At 35.7% G+C, this 19,131-nt stretch overlaps 1 protein-coding gene across 5 annotated transcripts in view; it reads right to left on the bottom strand.

The window, feature by feature from the left end:
• The window catches only part of NOVA1 (NOVA alternative splicing regulator 1), a 154,662-nt gene that overhangs the window by 31,350 nt on the left and 104,181 nt on the right, over nucleotides 1-19,131 (bottom strand). For all 5 annotated transcript variants that reach the window (XM_065636729.1, XM_065636730.1, XM_065636731.1 and 2 more), the window contains one exon: nucleotides 7,175-7,341. In XM_065636729.1, the coding sequence (XP_065492801.1) occupies nucleotides 7,175-7,341 (167 nt within the window). The remainder of the gene's footprint in view (nucleotides 1-7,174; nucleotides 7,342-19,131) is intronic.

Raw genomic sequence — 19,131 nt, 5'->3', positions numbered from 1 at the left:
TTTCCTTTCCTATTACTTATGATACAATGAATGGAAGAGTATATTTACAGGTAAGAGAGTGTTGTTTGTTTTTACTTTAAGCTTCTAGAACAGATATTTAAGAAAACAGATTTTAAGTAATAAAAGAGGAGCTTAATTTTAGAAGCAAAATTCTGATTGAGCCATATTTGAGTTGTAATATTTTCTGAAAGTTCAAGAAAATATTTTTCCTTGTGTTGTTTACAAGAACTGGCTATACTATGAGAGACTGCTCTCAGGCTGCACAATATACTAAAGGGTGCAGAAAGATGGTCAAAGCATCACATTTCCATGATTCATATTTTTGAGTAAGAGTGACAATATAGCTATATCATGGAAGTACAGAATAGATACACTCTGTCTGCACAGAGTTCCAAAAGGTCTCTGAGCCCTTTTTCAATGACATAATGAATTGCCTAATGACGAAAGTCTCACTCTTATATACATAATAAAAAACCTCAATACTTACACCCTAGATAATAAATATTGTACTGAGACAGTTAACTTAATTCTCAGTACTTATTAGTATATTTATATACAGAAAAGTAGAAAGAAAAAGCAGAAGATGACATACCATTTGAAAACAGGGCTAGAGACATGAAAGTATATAAAGAACATCATTTAAATGTGAAGATGAAACTGCACTTGCAGCTTACCAGTTTCTAGTTTCTCATTACAGAGCTTGCCAAACAAAGGAAATCTTGGTAATAATATTAGTCACATTAAATTACTATTAATATTAAGCTAATACTGTGTTTCAGTCTTGCATATATTAATATTGGTGCTTTTAAATCATTGAAATTAATGTGATGACAAAACTAATTTGCTTAAGCCTATATTTTAATGCCCTTTAAGAAAAGGTGGTGTCTTTTTTGATTTATATTAAATAGTTGAATACCTTCTGCAGCTAAAATAAGAAACAGAGCACTGCAAAGCCCCATTGTGCTGAGCAACGTAAAAGACTGACTTACTAGACTTTCAACAGTATCAGAGATGAGCCTTTCTAAACAGACCACTTGCTTTGCAAAACATATTGAGACTTCTTCACATCTGCTGTGAACTCCTTCTATCTGTAACTTTGGCAAATGATTCTCATCTCAGCAATGACCGTATAAATATATAACACATTTCAAAAATAAAATTTGGAAAGACAAATAATCAAGGATTAATAATTTATTTACAATCCAGATTGTAAAAAGGCTGCTTTGATGGCTTCAGTGATCTAATTTTACTTGCTACCTTTTCACTTCTATTAAGAACAAACAAAATACATTCTGATATTTCATCCTCTTTGCATTTGGTTTTGCTTTTATGTAAAATAATAGACAGGGCATAGGGCAAGACAAAAAGACTAAGAAAGCATATATAGATGGAACACTTCCTTAGAGGTGTTTATGGAGGTAATTTATCTATATATATGAACTCCTAGGGACTTGTCTCTGAAAAACAAAAAAAGGGGTTTAAGTATGATGTAAAAGAAAGATTATCTCATGTTCTGTTTGAGGACAAGAAGGGGTAAGGAGCTTAAAGCAAACCAGCAGGTGCCATTTGGATCATCAGAGCAACTCTGGATAGAGAGAATGATTTAGTCTGAAGATTACAGCAAAGTGGACAAAGAAGAATCAGGACCTTCTCTTTCATCAAAATTTGTCCAAGTAACTCAGAACTACTACAAGATCTGATACTGTTACATTGAAATACCAGAAAACTCAAGTAAATTACCAGACTCAGGCATCAAAACACGTAAGAAGATATGGGTCTAAGATTCCTTTTGATTCTGGGTTACTTCCGGATTTGGAAAAATAACATCAAAACTACAAAGCTATCAGAAGGCATGAGATAACTTCAGAAATTTTTTAAGAATCAGAACCTTGCTGAAAATTTCTGAAATGCTGAATGCTCCTGTTCATGCCTCAACAAAATCTTGTATTCACATTCCACTTCGGAAGCATATGCAATGAAAAGTTAATCATCAGCTACAGAGTTAACTGTGTCGATAAAACACAATTTTGCATAGATATTGAGATGATGTCCAGCATTGGTGAAATAAAACAGAAAATTAAAACAATGATCTGGCATGTGAATTAAGTCAAGGGCACATTGGGACAAGATATAGTATACCTGTTTTTGTGGAATGTTAAATTTTTGCCATAAGATCAAATGTATAGAACTGTCTTTCTAGTAAATAAGAGCTTTTCTTGTTGGGTTTTTTTTTGGTTGTGTTGTTTTTGGTTGTGGGGTTTTTTTGTTGTTTTGTTTTGTTTTTTCTCTCCTCACAACTTGTAAACATCCCTGTGTATCTTATTATTCATTGGAGAAGTGTAGCTGGTGTGACTCTTCACTTATGTTCAAAAATGAGAAAAGTTTATAAGAAATTATTGACTAGGTGAAGAGACACACTGATCTATAAAACTATACTTACTTTATGGAGATTAGTGAGGTTCATCTAGGTGACAGACTGTTGCCTTAAATGGATGATAAAAATAAGAAAGGCTTGTCAGAAGGGAGAAGCATTTTAAGAAACCGATGAAGGTTTCTTAAGGAAGAAGGACTTGGGGGTATTGGTGGTGAAAAACTGAATATGACCCAGCAATGTGTGCTCACAGCCCAGAAAGCCAATCATATCCTGGGCTGCATCAAAACAAGTGTGGCTAGAAGGTAGAGAGATGATTCTCCCCCTCTACTCTGCTCTCATGAGACCCCACCTGGAATACTGCATCCAGCTCTGGTGCCCCCAGTCTAAGACAGACATGGACCTGCTCAAGTGGGTCCAGAGGAGGGCCATGAGGATGATCAGGACTCTGGAACACCTCCCCTATGATGACAGACTGAGAGTTGGCATTGTTTAGCCCAGAGAAGAAAAGGCTCTGGGGAGAACTTATAGCAGCCTTGCATTACTTAAAGAGGGCCTACAGGAAAAATGAGGAGTTACTCTTTGTCATGGAGTGTAGTGATAGCACAAGGTGCAACAATTTTAAATGGAAAGATATTAGGGAGAAGTTCTTTACTGTGAGGGTGGTGAGATATTGGAACAGGCTGCCCAGAGAGTTTGTGGATTCCCCATCCCAGAAGTGTTCAAGGCCAGGTTGGATGGGCAACCTGATCTAGTGCAAGGTATCCCTGCCCATGGCAGTGCAGTTGGAACTAGATGATCCTTAAGGTCCCTTCCAATCTAAACCATACTATGATTCTATGAAGTCTACTGAGTCTTTATAGTCTCAGCTCATATCCTGTATTTGGGATAAAAAAATTATTGATTTAAGCCAATATTTTCAAATCTGTTTTATTTAAGCACTTCAAAGTAAAACTTTTTATTTAAAAATTATGACCGTTTCTTTTTGTTGTTGTTGATCAGTGTTTCTGAAGTAAAATTAGTGATTTTCACTAGAACAAAGTGAATTTACAAATCTGATCTCAGACATTCAGTTTTGCAGACTTTGAATACAATGTCTGGGATTATGATTAATGAACAGAGTTAAAGACTCGTGACAGGTTAATTATCTGCTGAAAAAGCTAAAATGAAACTGGATCCAATGAAAACATGAATTGTAAGTTCTATATGTGAAAATTTTACTCTAAGTTTTCAGGGAAGAAATTCTAAAACTTTTGTCCAGACTTTGATAGCTAAACATTTCATAGAATCAAAGAATGATTCAGGCTGGAAGGGATCTCAGGAGGCCAAACAGTGCAACTCCTGCTTAAAACAGAGTTAGCTATAAGGTGACACATCTTTCCTTCTATATAGTGCACGGGTCTGTAGTGGCCATCTCCAATTCCATGTGCTTCCTGGACAGGCTGCTACAACACCTGCTACCTGTAAACCAACTGAAAGCTGGAAGGAAAATTCAACTAGCATACAAAGAAGCTGCAACAGTTTCTGAAGAAGGTGATTTGATAAGACCACATTATGCAGCCTTTTCCATTGTTCATATGAGCTGCTATTAACTTAGAGGTGAAGTTCAAAGCTGAACCAGCTGAGGCTCCCGATCAGTTTATGATCACTTCCCCTGTGTTACAATATGGTCTAAAAGAGTTGGTGCAATACTTAAACTAATAGAGAGAGCAGGGAAGTTAGATTCTCATGGCAGTTTCCAGGAAGTAAAAGGGCACAGGAATCGGTTATTGTCAAATAAAAACTAGAAACAGCAGATGGATGACATCCGTGAAGAGATTGCCTATGTTATGTAGAGAGAAAAGATGCGAACATTTGTTAATTAAGTATCTATCAGACCTGCTTGGAGGAGAGAACTACTGGTAAGTATCAACTGGTAAATCCATAGGATTAGGAGATGTGGAAAAATGCAGTGAAGGCTCAAAAGGAACCAGATAGACTTGTTTGCAAATCTTCCAAAGCTGAAAAAGCTCAAGTTAGAGAGACCAGAATGTTTGGATAGTGACTTCCATCAGTAAGGAGAAATGTCAGGCCAGACTCAGCCTCTGTGTATACGCATGCCTTTCCTGAAGAGAGAAAATGCTGAAACTCAAGCAGTCAGCAAAAGCTTTACCTACTGACTTTCTTCATTGAAACTGTAGCCAGAAGATACTTCCTTTCTCAGCTCACTTCTCTGAAGCAAGTGTTGGTAAAGCAGCCCAGGAAAAAGACAGGACACCAGAGAAATGAGAGCTGCATGCTCATATAGACAGGGATGGCATTGCAAGGCTTCAACTACAGGTATCTTCATTCGTGCTTTTTGGTAGAAACAGCTAGAAAACCAAAAGAAATATCTTCAAAGTTCCTAATGCAGGTAACATTTATTATTTCAAATCAGCTCTCGATCTCAAATGCTAAGTCTACTTTCTTCCATCTGCGACATAATACTTTGGGTGCAAAGTTAGTGTGTAATACTCTAATACAGGAAGAATCATGTAGAGTTTGTGTAAAAGAATACAGGTCACTTTGAACTTGGCAAAAAATAAGCCAAGAATTACAATTTCTGATTTTCCTGATCGTTTTAATAAAGGTGTTACCGGTCTGCTGTAAAAAAGTAGCAACACTGGAGTTCTAGATCATGATTACGTGTTATAAAATGTTATCCTTTTATGTTCTTAAATAGACGTATTATATCTTTCATTAAGATACAGAATATTCTGACACTAGAGGATAGATTATTTCACAGCAATCTCTTTCTAAGAACTTACCTAACAATTTCATATCTTGGTAAAAAGAATGGATTTTAGATTTATTTAGTCAATATTTATAGTGTATGAATTTATCATTAATAGATGTTGCTTCATTAAAAGAGAAGTTTAAGAATTCATTGTGGTTAAAGCTGTTCAACACATACACATGCGTATCTCCAAGTATTTGCACTCATATCACTATTCACCCGTACGTACACAGGTAATAGATTTAAATTTTAAGATGTAGAGCCAGTCAATATATCAGTCTTATAAGTTACATGTTGTATTTAGTCTGTGTCTTATCTTCACTATCAGCAGCTCTGTTCACTAGTCCATCCCTCCAGAATTTAATTTAACATTTCAAACATGGAATTGTGTTTAAAAAAAACAAAACAAAGAACAACAAACAAAAAAACAAATAACCCACAACTAAACAACAAAAAATGCAATAAACCCTAAATGAACCAACCAAACTAAACCAAACAAACAAAAAACCAAACAAAAAAACAAACCCAAAACCAAACCAAAACCAACCAAACAAAAAGCTCAAACAAGAACAAACACAAACTCAAAACAAAACAAACAAAAAACCACAAAAACTTATTTATAAAGTTTTCTGGAGAAGTATTGTGGACAAGCTATTTCAGCTTCAGATACAAGATAGGAAGTATTTAGCTATGTCTTTACACAGCTCTGTAATCTAGTTTCTCAGGATCTTCCTGACACCTAAAAATGAGCTTCATTTCATTGCAAACGGGAAAAACACTTTTCACTGTAATAGAGAACACTTATTTCCCATTGGGTTAAGAAGTATTGGCATAAACTCTAACATTTCACAAGCAGAAAAGCCATTCAAAATACAGATCTTTTCAGCTTTTTCTCTCTATCATTTTCATGTCTAATAACTGAGAAACTAAACCTACAGAATCAGAGCATTTCTTTTCAGTATTTTCTTATAAATTATCCTATTTTTATGTAAATTATCACATGTAGAGAAAAAATAATATAGTAGTAAATATTAGATATCATATACAATGACTTATGCACAGCTTCATCCATCTAAAGCAGTCTGATCATTCAAAACTCATTCTGTTCAAACATCTTCATATAAGCATTCTGTGTATGTCACTATATGCAAAGTAAAGTAATTGCATACGGTTACCAAATTACTTTATAGGAAACTCAATCTTGCTAGTGTAGAAGGACGGAACAATCTTTTCCCATATAACACAGGTGAGAAACTAAAATCTATCCTATACAGGATAGAGAGACAAGACAAAATTTTACTAATTTTCACTCATTTCTTTCTTTATCGTTTTCTTATTCAATACAATAGAAAATAATTTTAAATCCTTTATGGCACATATTTCACATTCTCCTTACAGGGCAACTTTTTTTTTTTTTTTAATTAAAATTGTTCTGGAAAATGTAACGAACTAAAGAATGCTAGATAAATAATAACTTGCAAATATATTTTGCGTTGCCCATAGGTTTTGCAAGAAATCAGTGTAAAATAGGCAAAAAGATGCCAAAAATAACATACCATGAAATTGTAGTAAACATCTCAAGTAAATTATAGTTTCAAGTTCCTACAGGTTAAGATTTTAAAGTATCTAAGATAGGCTCTAAAAAAAAAAAATTGATTTTTTTTATTTTATTTTATATACATAAATCTAGGAACCATTCAGTTAATCTGTGATTTTTAGTAACGCTGAAGATTTACAAAGAGGCTCACCATTTGTTATTAAAATTCAGAGATCTTTAACTAAAACCTAGAACTGTATTATCACTTTATACAGTAAAGAAAAGTTTATGAAACACATTAGAATGTGGCATGGAAACTTACAAAACACTGTCTAAAAGAACTGCTGAGAAACAGGGAACATGTAAGTATCAGGAAAAAGAGGACCAGCAAGCTACTAAAGGTTAAAATAACATTTCCTTAAAGAACATGTTATGTTGACCCCTTGCAGCCTTAAAGTTTTAAGACTTCTAAGGAGCTGCTGTGACTCGCTATTCCCAACCAAAAACTCACTTGTTTGATGCGGTCTGGATTAACAGTGGTCTGAGGCTGTAGAATGCTGACAGGCTCTGTCTTGGCCACATTTTGAGGCATTTCTCGAATCTTCTCTGCAATGAAGCCATGAACTGCATTTAGTGCTTCAACTGTTCCCTGGATCAGACACACCCGCTCTGTAGTACCTGCAAATACCAAAAGTTGATCTGAATGAAGTGGATTCTTCAAAATCCCACGAACTGTGTCAGTTATGGCATAAAGATGGCATTCAAAAGCAACCTTGCAAAATCAACTTGCAATATCCCCATAAACATACAAACAAAAGCAGAGATTTCCGAAGGATAACACAGTAGTGGTCTGAAGATGTTTTAAACAACTCCTATTTGTGTAGATCCTACAAACAAGTAACTTTACAAGCCAATATGGAGAGAGAAGAAAGGAAGAAGGGAAGAAGGGAAGAAAGGAAGAAGGGAAGAAAGGAAGAAAGGAAGAAAGGGGGAAAGAAAGGGAGGGAAAGAAAGGGAGGGAAGGAAAGGAAGGGAGGGAAAGAAAGGAAGGAAGGGAAGGAAGGGAAGGAAGGGAAGGAAGGGAAGGAAGGAAAGGAAGGGAAGCTAAAGAGAGGGAGAGAGGGAGAGAAAGAAACCCAAATAAACCATTTGGTTTTATTGGAAATATTAGCAAATATGATAAATATGTGCAGAATACATGTCTTTTAAATTATTTTGGCCTAGTTCTAGATTATTTTAAAACATTGTACAACTTTTAGGTAACAAAAAGTTGAACATAATAGCTAGTATTATAGAGGTACTTGGAATAAGATTTTGCAATGAACACCTGAACTACAAATATATTCATTTAGCGTAGACATTATTAGATCATTTCTTGTAACAGCAGCAAATTATGGCAAGACCTTTCAAAGCTAACTGAACTCACGTATTCAAGTATCTACTTTGTCTTTTCTAACCTCCCTACCTCACAACATCCCTGAAATAATTGCAATTATTTACTGAATACATAGAGTTTAAGCTGTCTTTCATGTGACTTAGCAGTTGGATATCATGAAAGCTTGTATCAAATACGTAGTTGATACTCCACAAATTACATTTCAAGAACTGCTGTTTAGAGTTATGCTGAATACTGTTCACGCAGGATATCTACACTCCACTGACTACCTTCTACGCATCCGTATCCTAAGATCATGAGAAAATATTATACACTTGTCAAGTAGGTCTGATAGGTGACATACATATTTATTCTATGTATAAGAATACCAGGCCTTTGGTTGCAATGAAGCAGAGGAGGTGACACTTTCCCACAGTACTCATTTGTAAAGACAGGACTGGTGCTTAAGAAAAAGAGTCATTGAACATATTGCTCATTCCCAACCTCTGCAGCAAAGTGTAACCCTTCATTTCTTGTCATTTCAGGTTTGCCTGGTTTTCAGTTCTAACCATTCTGTTCTGCTTTGTAGCATTTTGCTTAATTCTCCTCTTCAGTCTGAAGCATATTATTTTTCTTGTATTGGCTATCACTCTCTCTCTTATTTCACCATTACTCACTCTCACCTTTAATTTCATTGACTCTTATAATGACTTGCTTATCCCTGTAGCCTGAGGAAGAAGAGTCTGATGTGCCACATTCACCTTGTCTTTTGTATATCACCTCATTAATTTGTAATTCTGTGCGTATTAGCAACAAACATCAAATAACTACCATAGCTTTAGTTATAATTCTCCTGCAAGGCTTAGACAAAGCCTACATTGCCACATAACCCTTTTCCAAACTGAAATTGTGCTGTTTGTGTTACAAACACACCAGTCTTTATTTCTTTGATTTCTTAATTGAAAACATCTACCAGATAGGCAAAGATGGATGGAGAATTGTGGAAAAATATTTGATTTATTTTTGGTGATGAGGCTGGTTTTAGATGATTTTGTATGGCTTTATATTTTTTTTCCTTTTTTTTTTTAAAGAAGTTTAAGTTCAGTTCTACATATTGGGTATAGCTTGATATTTCCCCACTAGAACAAAGAATATTAAAAATACATTATCGATCCTAAGGATATTAGTATGACACTGTGTTGAAACATTCTGTATACCACATATAAAACTGCTTAAATAGGTTCCACAAAATCAATTTTTACTTGAAAAACAAGATCTAACAGAAGTTGAAAAACTGAAACGTAAAAAGGGAGTATTGTAGTTTCCACTTTTGTTCTACAGAAATACCAAAACAAGACAACCTAAATGTCCAAGTAAAATTGCTTTGAAATTTCATGTAGTACATACTTCCACAAACACTTTATGTACATTTCCAATGTACTCAAATTGATTATTTCTCATCCATGTTTTTACTCTCAAATACCTGTAGAACAATCCTACTAGTAGAAGAAAATTATAATGTGAACTATCATTATATTAGTTTCTCTTCAAGATTACAGGAGGGGAACCAAAATAAGAAATTTGAGCCATGGAATTACCACAAAAATAAATATACATTTTGTTATTGGCGTATTCCTAGTAAATATTGGCATGATCACACCTGAATATTTTCTGACAAAAAATTTATTGACTATACCTAAATAAATGAAATGTAACAATGTGGTAAACTCTAACAAGTTTGCAATTATTTCTGAAGTTCACAACATACTAGTTGCCCTCATCATTGTACAATCCACACAGAATCAAAGGCAATACACAGATTAGAGAAATGTACCAGGGAGCTAAGTAACCTCCTGATAATAGTACAGTAACCTTAGTAATCTGCAAGAAAAAAATGGTTTTTATTAATAAATGTTTCTCACCTGCTTCTGTGGATGATATCTAAACCTTCAATATTTCATTACCCAAAGATGAAACAGAAGACTAAGCGCCCTGCCTACTCATTAATTTATTCATGTACATTTAAAATCTTTCAAAGACTTTTTTTCTTTAGAAACAGTATCAGGTAGCACTGAAATTCAACTTTGTGGAAGAAACTCTAAAGAAAAACTGACAGAATGAGAAACAAACTTTTTTTTCTGTATTAAAAGATGTTATTTAAAATAATTAAAATTAGGATTCAAACATGTTAGTCAGTATTTCGGAAGTTGTCACATTAAAAATCCTTGAGATAAAATATAAAGTTAAATTGAACACACTCTTAACAGTAAGTTATATTTGTCATCAGCAAGATTTAGAACATTTATGTGACTTGTTATAGCATGTTTTCAACAAATTAACTTCAAAATATTAGGTTGGTGCAAAAGTAATTGCAGTTTTGGACCATGAATTTTAAATCATTAGGATTAGGAACTGTTACAGTCAACACATTTTTGCCAACAAGAAATAAGTTTGTTTATTCCAGTAGCATAAAAATCCTTGCTTTGGGATTCAACGAACTCTTGGAAAGCATTTTCTGCATCCTGCTGGTTGTGGAAGCATCTTCCCTGCAAAATGTTGTTGAGATGCTTGAAGAAGTGGTAGTAATTTGGCAAGAGGTCAGGTGAGTATGGCAGATGAGGCAAAACTTTGTAGCCCAACTTGTTCAACTTTGGAAGCGTTGGTTATGCGATATGCAGTTGGGCGTTGTCGTGGAGAAGAATTTGGACCTTTCTGTTGACCAGTGCTGGCTGCAGGTGTTGCAGTTTTCAGTGCATCTCATCGATCTGGTGAGCAGACTTCTCAGATGTAATGGTTTTGCCGGGATTCAGAAAGCTGTAGCAGATAGACTGGCAGCAGACCACCAAACAGTGACCATGACATTTTTGAGTGCAAGTTTGGCTTTGGGAAGTGCTTTGGAGGCTCTTCTCGGTCCAGCCACTGAGCCGGTTCTCACCAGTCATTGTATAAAATCTACTTTCCATCGCACATCCCAATCTGATCGAGAAATGGTTAGTTTTGCATAGAATAAGAGAAGACAACACTGCAAAATGACAATTTTTTCAATTTTTGGTTGGTTCACAAGACAACCACTTATTGAGCTTTTTGACCTTTCCAATTTGCTGGCCGAATGACCATAGAATGGTCGATGTTCTAAGGCGACCTCCTGTAGTTGTAAGAGGATCAGCTTCAATGATTGCTCTCATTTGGCCATTGTCAACTTCTGATGGCTGACCATTATGCTCCTCATCTTCAAGACTCTCATCTACTTTGTGAAACTTCTTGAACCATCACTGCACTCTACATTTGTTAGCAGTTCCTGGGCCAAATGCATTGTTGATGTTATGAGTTGTCTCCACTGCTGTACAACCCATTTTGAACTCAAAGAAGAAAACCACTCCAATTTGCTTTTTGTCTAACGTTATTTCTGTAGTCTAAAATAAATATAAAATAAACAGCAAGTAAAAAGTCAGTAGCAAAAAAACAAAGCTAGAAAAGTGCATTAAAAAGGTATAACCACATTTATTGAAGAATGTATTCCAATATCATATGACAAATTTCAACAATGCAAAAAACACAATTCCTTTTGCACCAGCCTAATACATCTAGTCTTTTTGCCAAACACTGTCAAAAAAGGGAGTTTAAATGACATAAGTGGAAGTAACCACAGAAAATGAAACTTGGTTTCTAGACAAAGCCACCTTAATGCTTTTTCTTCCTACTTGGCTTCCTCCCCCTGTTGCAAATAACCCCTGTGGTTTCTGTGTAAAGCAATCCATCTCTAAGAAAATGCTCTGGGGAGTCTTTACACCACAGTATTAATTGTCTCCTAAATGATGAGATGTGATGTGGATTGATCAATGCAGCTAATGCAAGTGTTCTTCAGGCCAGCAGACAACACACTGAAACACAACACAGATCAGATTCCATCCTCGCTACCAGAGCCTCACAGGGAAAGCACTTACCAGGGATGACTACTGTCAAAACATTTGAAAGTAAAACAGTCAATGCTAAACACAAATTTCATTAGACTTGACACTAAGTGGCTAAAGGGTATTCTACAATCTGTGTTATTGTAGAAGGTGTAATATAATAAAAATGTTTTATGTCATGTTACAGACCAAACACACTACATTTTAGTATATTTACATATAATCCAGGATGTAATATCCTATAAAGAAATAGAACTGTGCGAAAGTACATTTCATGTAGAGTACGATACAGTTTTAAAGTGCATCAGTAGCACATTTTCTTCAACAGTTACATCTTATGATTTCTATTGCAACAAATATTAAAAGAGTGAAAAAAAAAAAAACAACTGTGGAGAAACTTTATACATGTACAGTCCGGAATTGCTTTAATCTTCTGAAGTGATGTTGTCATATTCCTTCACACAACTCTGCTAGCTTTTCACTCAGATAACAGAGTACAATAATTTCAAGAGTCACACAAAAGGAAAACTGCCAGCTACATGACCAACCTGTATAACAAAAATAGGCCTATGAACAACCGAAGTTGGTGAATTTTCTGTCACTTTAAAAGCTTTTAGGCTCCATTAGTGTCTAAAGTAAACTCTCAGATTATTTATCATCTTCAGTTGTTTAACAGTTACGTCCACTCCTTTTTCCACATTTCTGCGAACAAAAGCTCAGCTGTCTACACGCATACTTTTTGTTATATGATTTTTCAAGTATGTATTTAAAATACAGATCTAGATTCTAAATAGCTGACTTAGAGAAAGTCAATTTACCAAATAATCAGTGCCTTTATTTTTTTTTCTTGTGCAAACACAGAAAATATAAAATTATTCTTTTTTTTTTAATTAGTTATAATTCAAGTTGGAGTTAGGGTCATTTATTGTATATTGTCTTTTACACATGAAGAGATAAAATATACACAAGAGAAGAATAATTCTGCCACAGAAAATGACAAAATGTAGAGTAGGTGGTCATCATCCTTGTACATTCAAAAAACACCCCAGAAAAAATGTTTTTATTTATGTTCAATAATACTGAAGTCCATGACAGAAGTTTGCATGTGGTTGCAAAACAGGAAAACCAGTATCCAAATATATTCTGATGATGATGTTGCTACAATCATTTCATGCTTACTTTTTCTAAGGAACGCATGTAAATTACTTTGTATTTTTATGTGCTATACTTTTCAGCACATAAAATGTGCTTTCTTTTCTCTTATATCAGAATTAAAATCTGATTTGCACATGTATGTTTTAACTTTTTCTTATCAAACAGAAGAAGCATAATGTTATTGCATGAAAAAGCCTACCCGTGCTGTTCACTGAAAATAGATTCTTAAAACTGATAGATAAAAAAGGAATCTTAATCAGATTTTTGGTTTATTTATATTGCTTTTAGGGAGAAATGTTTTGGGCCTAGTTTTGGTTGGGGTTTTTGTTTGGTTTGCGTTTTGGTTTGGTTTTTTTTTGTTTTTGTTGGTTTGTTTGTATTTTTTTTTACATGAAAACACGCAATTTAAAAGTAAGTAAATAAAAATCTGTTTTGAAATCTAATAAGTTAGTCAGGCCTAAAAGCTAAAAAGCTTGCAATAACTTTATCTTTAATCATTAATTTTTCCTTCCACCTCCTTTAACTACCTAAAACTTTACTTCTGGCAAATATCCTTGGTAACCACATTACACTAATTTTGTCAGGAACATTTTAAATGCAGTTGTGAAACTTCAAAACAACAGACCATAAGCTTTTTCTCTGAGAAGTTTTTTATTTACAACTGATACAGCTTTTAAAACAACTATTAGAATAAATGCTAGAAGATACAGCAGGATAAAGGATACTGATGCTTTCAATGTTTTTTATTCAGAAATAATAGGCATACATCAATATATGGTTACTATTAAACTTTTGTTTGTTTGCTTAAAGACCGATCCAATGTGTAAGAGTTCTACTATATTCACAGAAACACTAAATGTTAAATGTGCTTCTGTATTTTATGAGCCTTAATTGAAATGTTTTGGGGAACACACTGTACCTTTCAGAAAGGACTGTCTGGCATTTATATGACTCCATATACTTTTCATTGGGCTTTTACATCAATCTTAAAGAGCATTTGAAAGCCTAAAAAGCACAATGCATTACCAGCCCAAGGTAATCCCAATACATCCACTAATTAAATCTCCTTATATTTTTCCAGTGTACCGTGCCAATATCTTCGACACTGAAAGGGAAAACCTGACAGTGGAGCCAAAGCTAAAACCTTAACTAAATGAAAGGCTGCACTACAATCTCTCAGCAGCTGATTTGCATTAAGCTTTTTATTTGACAATGCACAGTACAGCAGTGCACTAACCCTAATGTCCCATACATTTATTTTTCTGACCCATGATCAAACAGCCTGTAGAGAGGGATTCTATATAACACCACCAGCGACTGCTTCAGCCTAAAGCTGATCTTACAAAAGCTCTTGGCACAACAGGACTGCGCTTTGACACGATTCCCAAGTAACGTAAAAATTGTCAATAAAGATGCTTAACATGAAAATCAGATAAACTCTTCCCTTGCATGTAACATTTCCTCTCTACATTTGCATAAAAACTCAGTAAAAGAAAATCAGACAAAAACGTGTTTTAGTCAAATGTATTAGCAGTATTTCACAATGCCTTAAACAGATATGAAAAACCTTTGTCATGTCAAACCCAATGTCAAACCCAATGTCAAACCATGTCAAACCCAATGACAAAATGTACGCAACCTTAAAGGCAGCACATAAGAACAACCCACATGTGTGCAAAGCATCATAGAAATCTCAAAAAGACAGTTTTCTCCTTTGGTCTTTATCTTCCTCCTGTCCTTTTACCTTTTTCTCTTGAAAGAGAATTAATTGGTCTTAATACAGAGCCTGTTCCCATATGCATCACAGACAGAAAGATGGTTCTCTCTCAAAGCGAAGCTTGATGATCTAATGGGCTTCCCAAACTGAAAGAGGAGACAAGGGCTGCTAGCAATTCTAGAGCATCAACATTCTGCATTTGTTTTCGTACAGATGAAATAATTTTGGAACTGTTTGCACTGAATGCTTATGCAAATAGAGAGTAAAACTTAACTTTCCCAGGCTAAAAATTAAAATAGCAATTTAAATTGCAATTAAAAATAGCTAAATACAAGAAGAAAATCTTGAAGGAAAACTATGAAATTGAAAGGAAATAGATATCACCCTGTAAGAATATTTTTGATATCTCTGTTATAAAACCAGGGCATCCTTAACTTTGATTTTAAATTCCAAGAATAGTATTTGGATTCATTTAGCTTTACTGAAGCTCCATTCTTCTTTCAGAGAGAAATAAACTGTTCCCTTTAAAGTTTCGTCTGTGATTTTTCTCCTGAAATTGTAACTATTAATGTTTTCTGCAGGTACATTATACTTTACATGAGTTAAGCATCTAATAAAAGCAGAAATTTAGAATATGCGATCTATTTCTTGAAACACATTAACAGATGTGATGATTACCAAGCACCTATGCATGCTCAAATCTGCAAAAATACATGGGGTCGTCTAGCATCTGTTTGATATTTTCTTAACAGGTGTTCACAGGAAGCCTTACTAACCTTAGCAGATGAAACTGATTGCTGAACTCATATTGATAACACATCTTTTGGGTGTGGCATATGGATAGCCATGCACTTATATGTACATATATATATTCATACCCACATATATATCAATTTGTTTTACTTTAATTCAATAAGTGACCCCTTCTACTAGAATTCAGATATTGAAATGAAGCAAGTTTTAAAATTCTTTAAAATGTATGAACTGTATGAATTCTCAGAATTATGCGGAAACTTCAAGGTTACAGTCCATTGTGCTCTGGTCACAAGAGTGAATTACATGAATTCAGGTTTAACACAGTTATGAGTCCGAAGTAACGGCTTATTCTCGTGTGAGAGAGAAACCTAGGAAATTAAAGATTTAAATAAAAGGAAAAAAACTCAAACCTCATAATTATTAAAGACTTAAAAAGGGTTGATCAGTCATCTTACAAAGCAAACAATCCCTTGAATATAAATTGTTTTGTTGGATATCAGCTAAGGATTTGATGATAATTTCCCAAAAAATTAAATTATATCAAGAGAAATGACGAATTACTATTATACTCTTAAGTGTGAGACAGGAAACAAGGCTTATAACTACTTCTCTTGTTTAAGAGTTATTAATAAAAAACCTGTAGATTCTACCGCAAAAGCTGGTAAACTTCCCCAAAACCAAAAGGGAAGGCTAGAGATTTTGTCTTGCTATGATTTTATGAAGGAGCATTACTTAGGTGAGAAACATTCAGAGATAAAGTGTGTGTGCAAATTAATGACAAAGGGCTGCAATGAAAGTGAGCACAGCCTAATTATGTTTTGGGAAAGCATGTTTCTGGAAAATAAAATCTCTAGAACAAAGAAAAACCTCAAACCACAGACAGAAGTTCTGTGTTTTTATTCAGTTTGTTCAGGGAAATGGTTGTCTTAATATATTGCCTGTAAAATGACCTATAACAAATTAATTACTGTTTAACCAAACAAAATCAAAACCCACCTGATTCCATCACAACATTAACATCTAACTGTACAAGCATTTAGAAAGGCATCAAGAAGAATTTTTACATTTTGCTGCTATTACATCATATGTCAGAGAAGAACTTCTCCAAAATAGAATTTGGAGAAACAACCTCCTATTAATTTTCCCTTCCACATCCCAAATTGCTTAGTAAATAGGCCAAACTAGCTGTCGTCTTCTCATCTTCAGCTTCCTTAAGTTTGAAAGTGAACACATTTCCTACAGATGCCTGTGCTCAAGAACAAAATACTGAAAAATAATCAATGGAAATAGAAAATATTGAATTTAAGCAAAGTACAAAATATTTATTCATTGTTATTGAAATGTTTCATCTATTAAAAAACCAGATGAGTTAGGTTCCCCAAATTATGTGACATTCTCTGCTAACACACAGAAATCTGCTTCAATTTTTCCCTTCATTTTTTTCTTCTTAACAGTGGTAACATGGTTGATGGACAGCAATATGCTTCTGACTCATAAACATTTTTCAAAAGGAAATTGCTACTATGGTGCTCATAAATATTTTCTAATAATATCATAATTTACTTATTCAAGTATTTTTAAGACTACCAAGCTGCCTGCGATGTTGCACAGAGTTACTATTTTTTCCCCATCAGTGAACAGTAAGCATCTAAATAATGAAACATGTTAATAAAAATCCAATATCTAATTTTGACCAAAAAAATGGGAAGGTCTCTGAGAAGCAAAAACTTTCAAAATCATTATAAAACAAGCACACACAATACCCCAACAAGACCAAATAATCGAAGAAAAAAGCTGATTTTATATTTGGACCAGAGAACAGAAAGAAAAAGTGACATGTGTTTTTCAAGATCTCTGGAATGAATCTTCATATCAACAAAAGCACTTAAGATTATTTTTAATGCAATGTAAGGTTCAGTTGACAATTAGAGCTTTTATGCTATGCTATCATAATATGAACCTTTGAGGCCCAAGACAGCTGGTTAGCATTCAGGGACTGCTTCTACCAAGCTCAAATTCAGAGCATCCCGACATGTAGGAAGTCGAGGAAGGGAATCAGGAGACCCGTGTGGTTAAATAGGGAACTGCTGGGTAAGCTCAAGTGGAAGAGGAGAGTTTACAGATCATGAAAGGAGGGGCTGGCCACTTGGGAAGAATATAAGGCTGTTGTCAGAGGATGTAGGCAAGCAACTAGGAAAGCTAAGGCCTCCTTAGAGTTAAACCTGGCGAGAGGGGTCAAGGACAACAGGAAGAGCTTTTTCAAATACATGGCAGATAAAACTAACACCAGAGGCAATGTAGGCCCACTGATGAATGGCATGGATGCCCTGGTGACAGAAGATACAGAGAAGGCAGAGCTACTGAACGCCTTCTTTGCCTCTGTCTACTCTGCCGGAGGCTGTCCTGAGGAGCCCCGTACCCCTGAGGCCCTAGAGGAAGGCAGGGCAATGGAGGAGTTTGCCTTAGTTGATAAGGACTGGGTTAGGGAGCAATTAAGCAATCTGGACATTCATAAACCCATGGGTCCAGATGGGATGCACCCACGGGTGCTGAGGCAGCTGGCTGAAGTTGTTGCTGGACCACTCTCCATCATCTTTGCTAAGTCTTGGGAAACAGGAGAGGTGCCTGAGGACTGGAGGAAAGCAAATGTCACTCCAGTCTTCAAAAAGGGCAAGAAGGAGGACCCGGGCAACTATAGACCGGTCAGCCTCACCTCCATCCCTGGAAAGGTGTTGGAACACCTTATCCTTGGTGCCATCTCAAGGCATATCAAGGATAGGAGGGTCATTAGGGGCAGTCAACATGGGGAAGTCATGCTTGACCAACCTCACAGCCTTTTATGAAGACATAATGAGGTGGATAGATGATGGGAGAGTGGTGGATGTGGTCTACCTTGACTTCAGCAAAGCATTTGACACAGTCTCCCACAGCCTCCTCACAGCTAAACTGAGGAAGTGTGGACTGGACGATCGAGTAGTGAGGTGGACTGCGAACTGGCTGAAGGAAAGAAGCCAGAGAGTCGTGGTCAATGGGGCGGAGTCTAGTTGGAGGCCTGTATCTAGTGGAGTGCCTCAAGGGTCAGTATTCAATATATTCATCAATGAATTGAATGAGGGAATAGAGTGTACTATCAGCAAGTTGGCTGATGACACCAAGCTGGGAGGAGTGGCTGACACACCAGAAGGCTGCGCTGCCATCCAGCAAGACCTGGACTGACTGGAGAGTTGGACAGGGAAAAATTTAATGAACTATAACAAGGGCAAGCATAGAGTCTTGCATCTGGGCAGGAACAACCCCAGGTTCCAGTATAAGTTGGGGAATGACCTATTAGAGGGCAGTGTAGGGGAAAGGGACCTGGGGGTCCTGGTGGACAGCAGGATGACCATGAGCCAGCACTGTGCCCTTGTGGCCAAGAAGGCCAATGGCATCCTGGGGTGTATTAGAAGGGGGATGGTTAGTAGGTCGAGAGAGGTTCTCTTCTGCTCTGGTGAGACCTCATCTGGAATATTGTGTCCAGTTTTGGGCCCCTCAGTTCAAGAAGGACAGGGAACTGC

Source organism: Caloenas nicobarica, chromosome 5, assembly GCF_036013445.1.
Source record: "Caloenas nicobarica isolate bCalNic1 chromosome 5, bCalNic1.hap1, whole genome shotgun sequence".
In the NCBI taxonomy this organism is placed as follows: Eukaryota; Metazoa; Chordata; class Aves; order Columbiformes; family Columbidae; genus Caloenas; species Caloenas nicobarica.
This window is presented reverse-complemented; position numbering and strand designations above follow the sequence as displayed.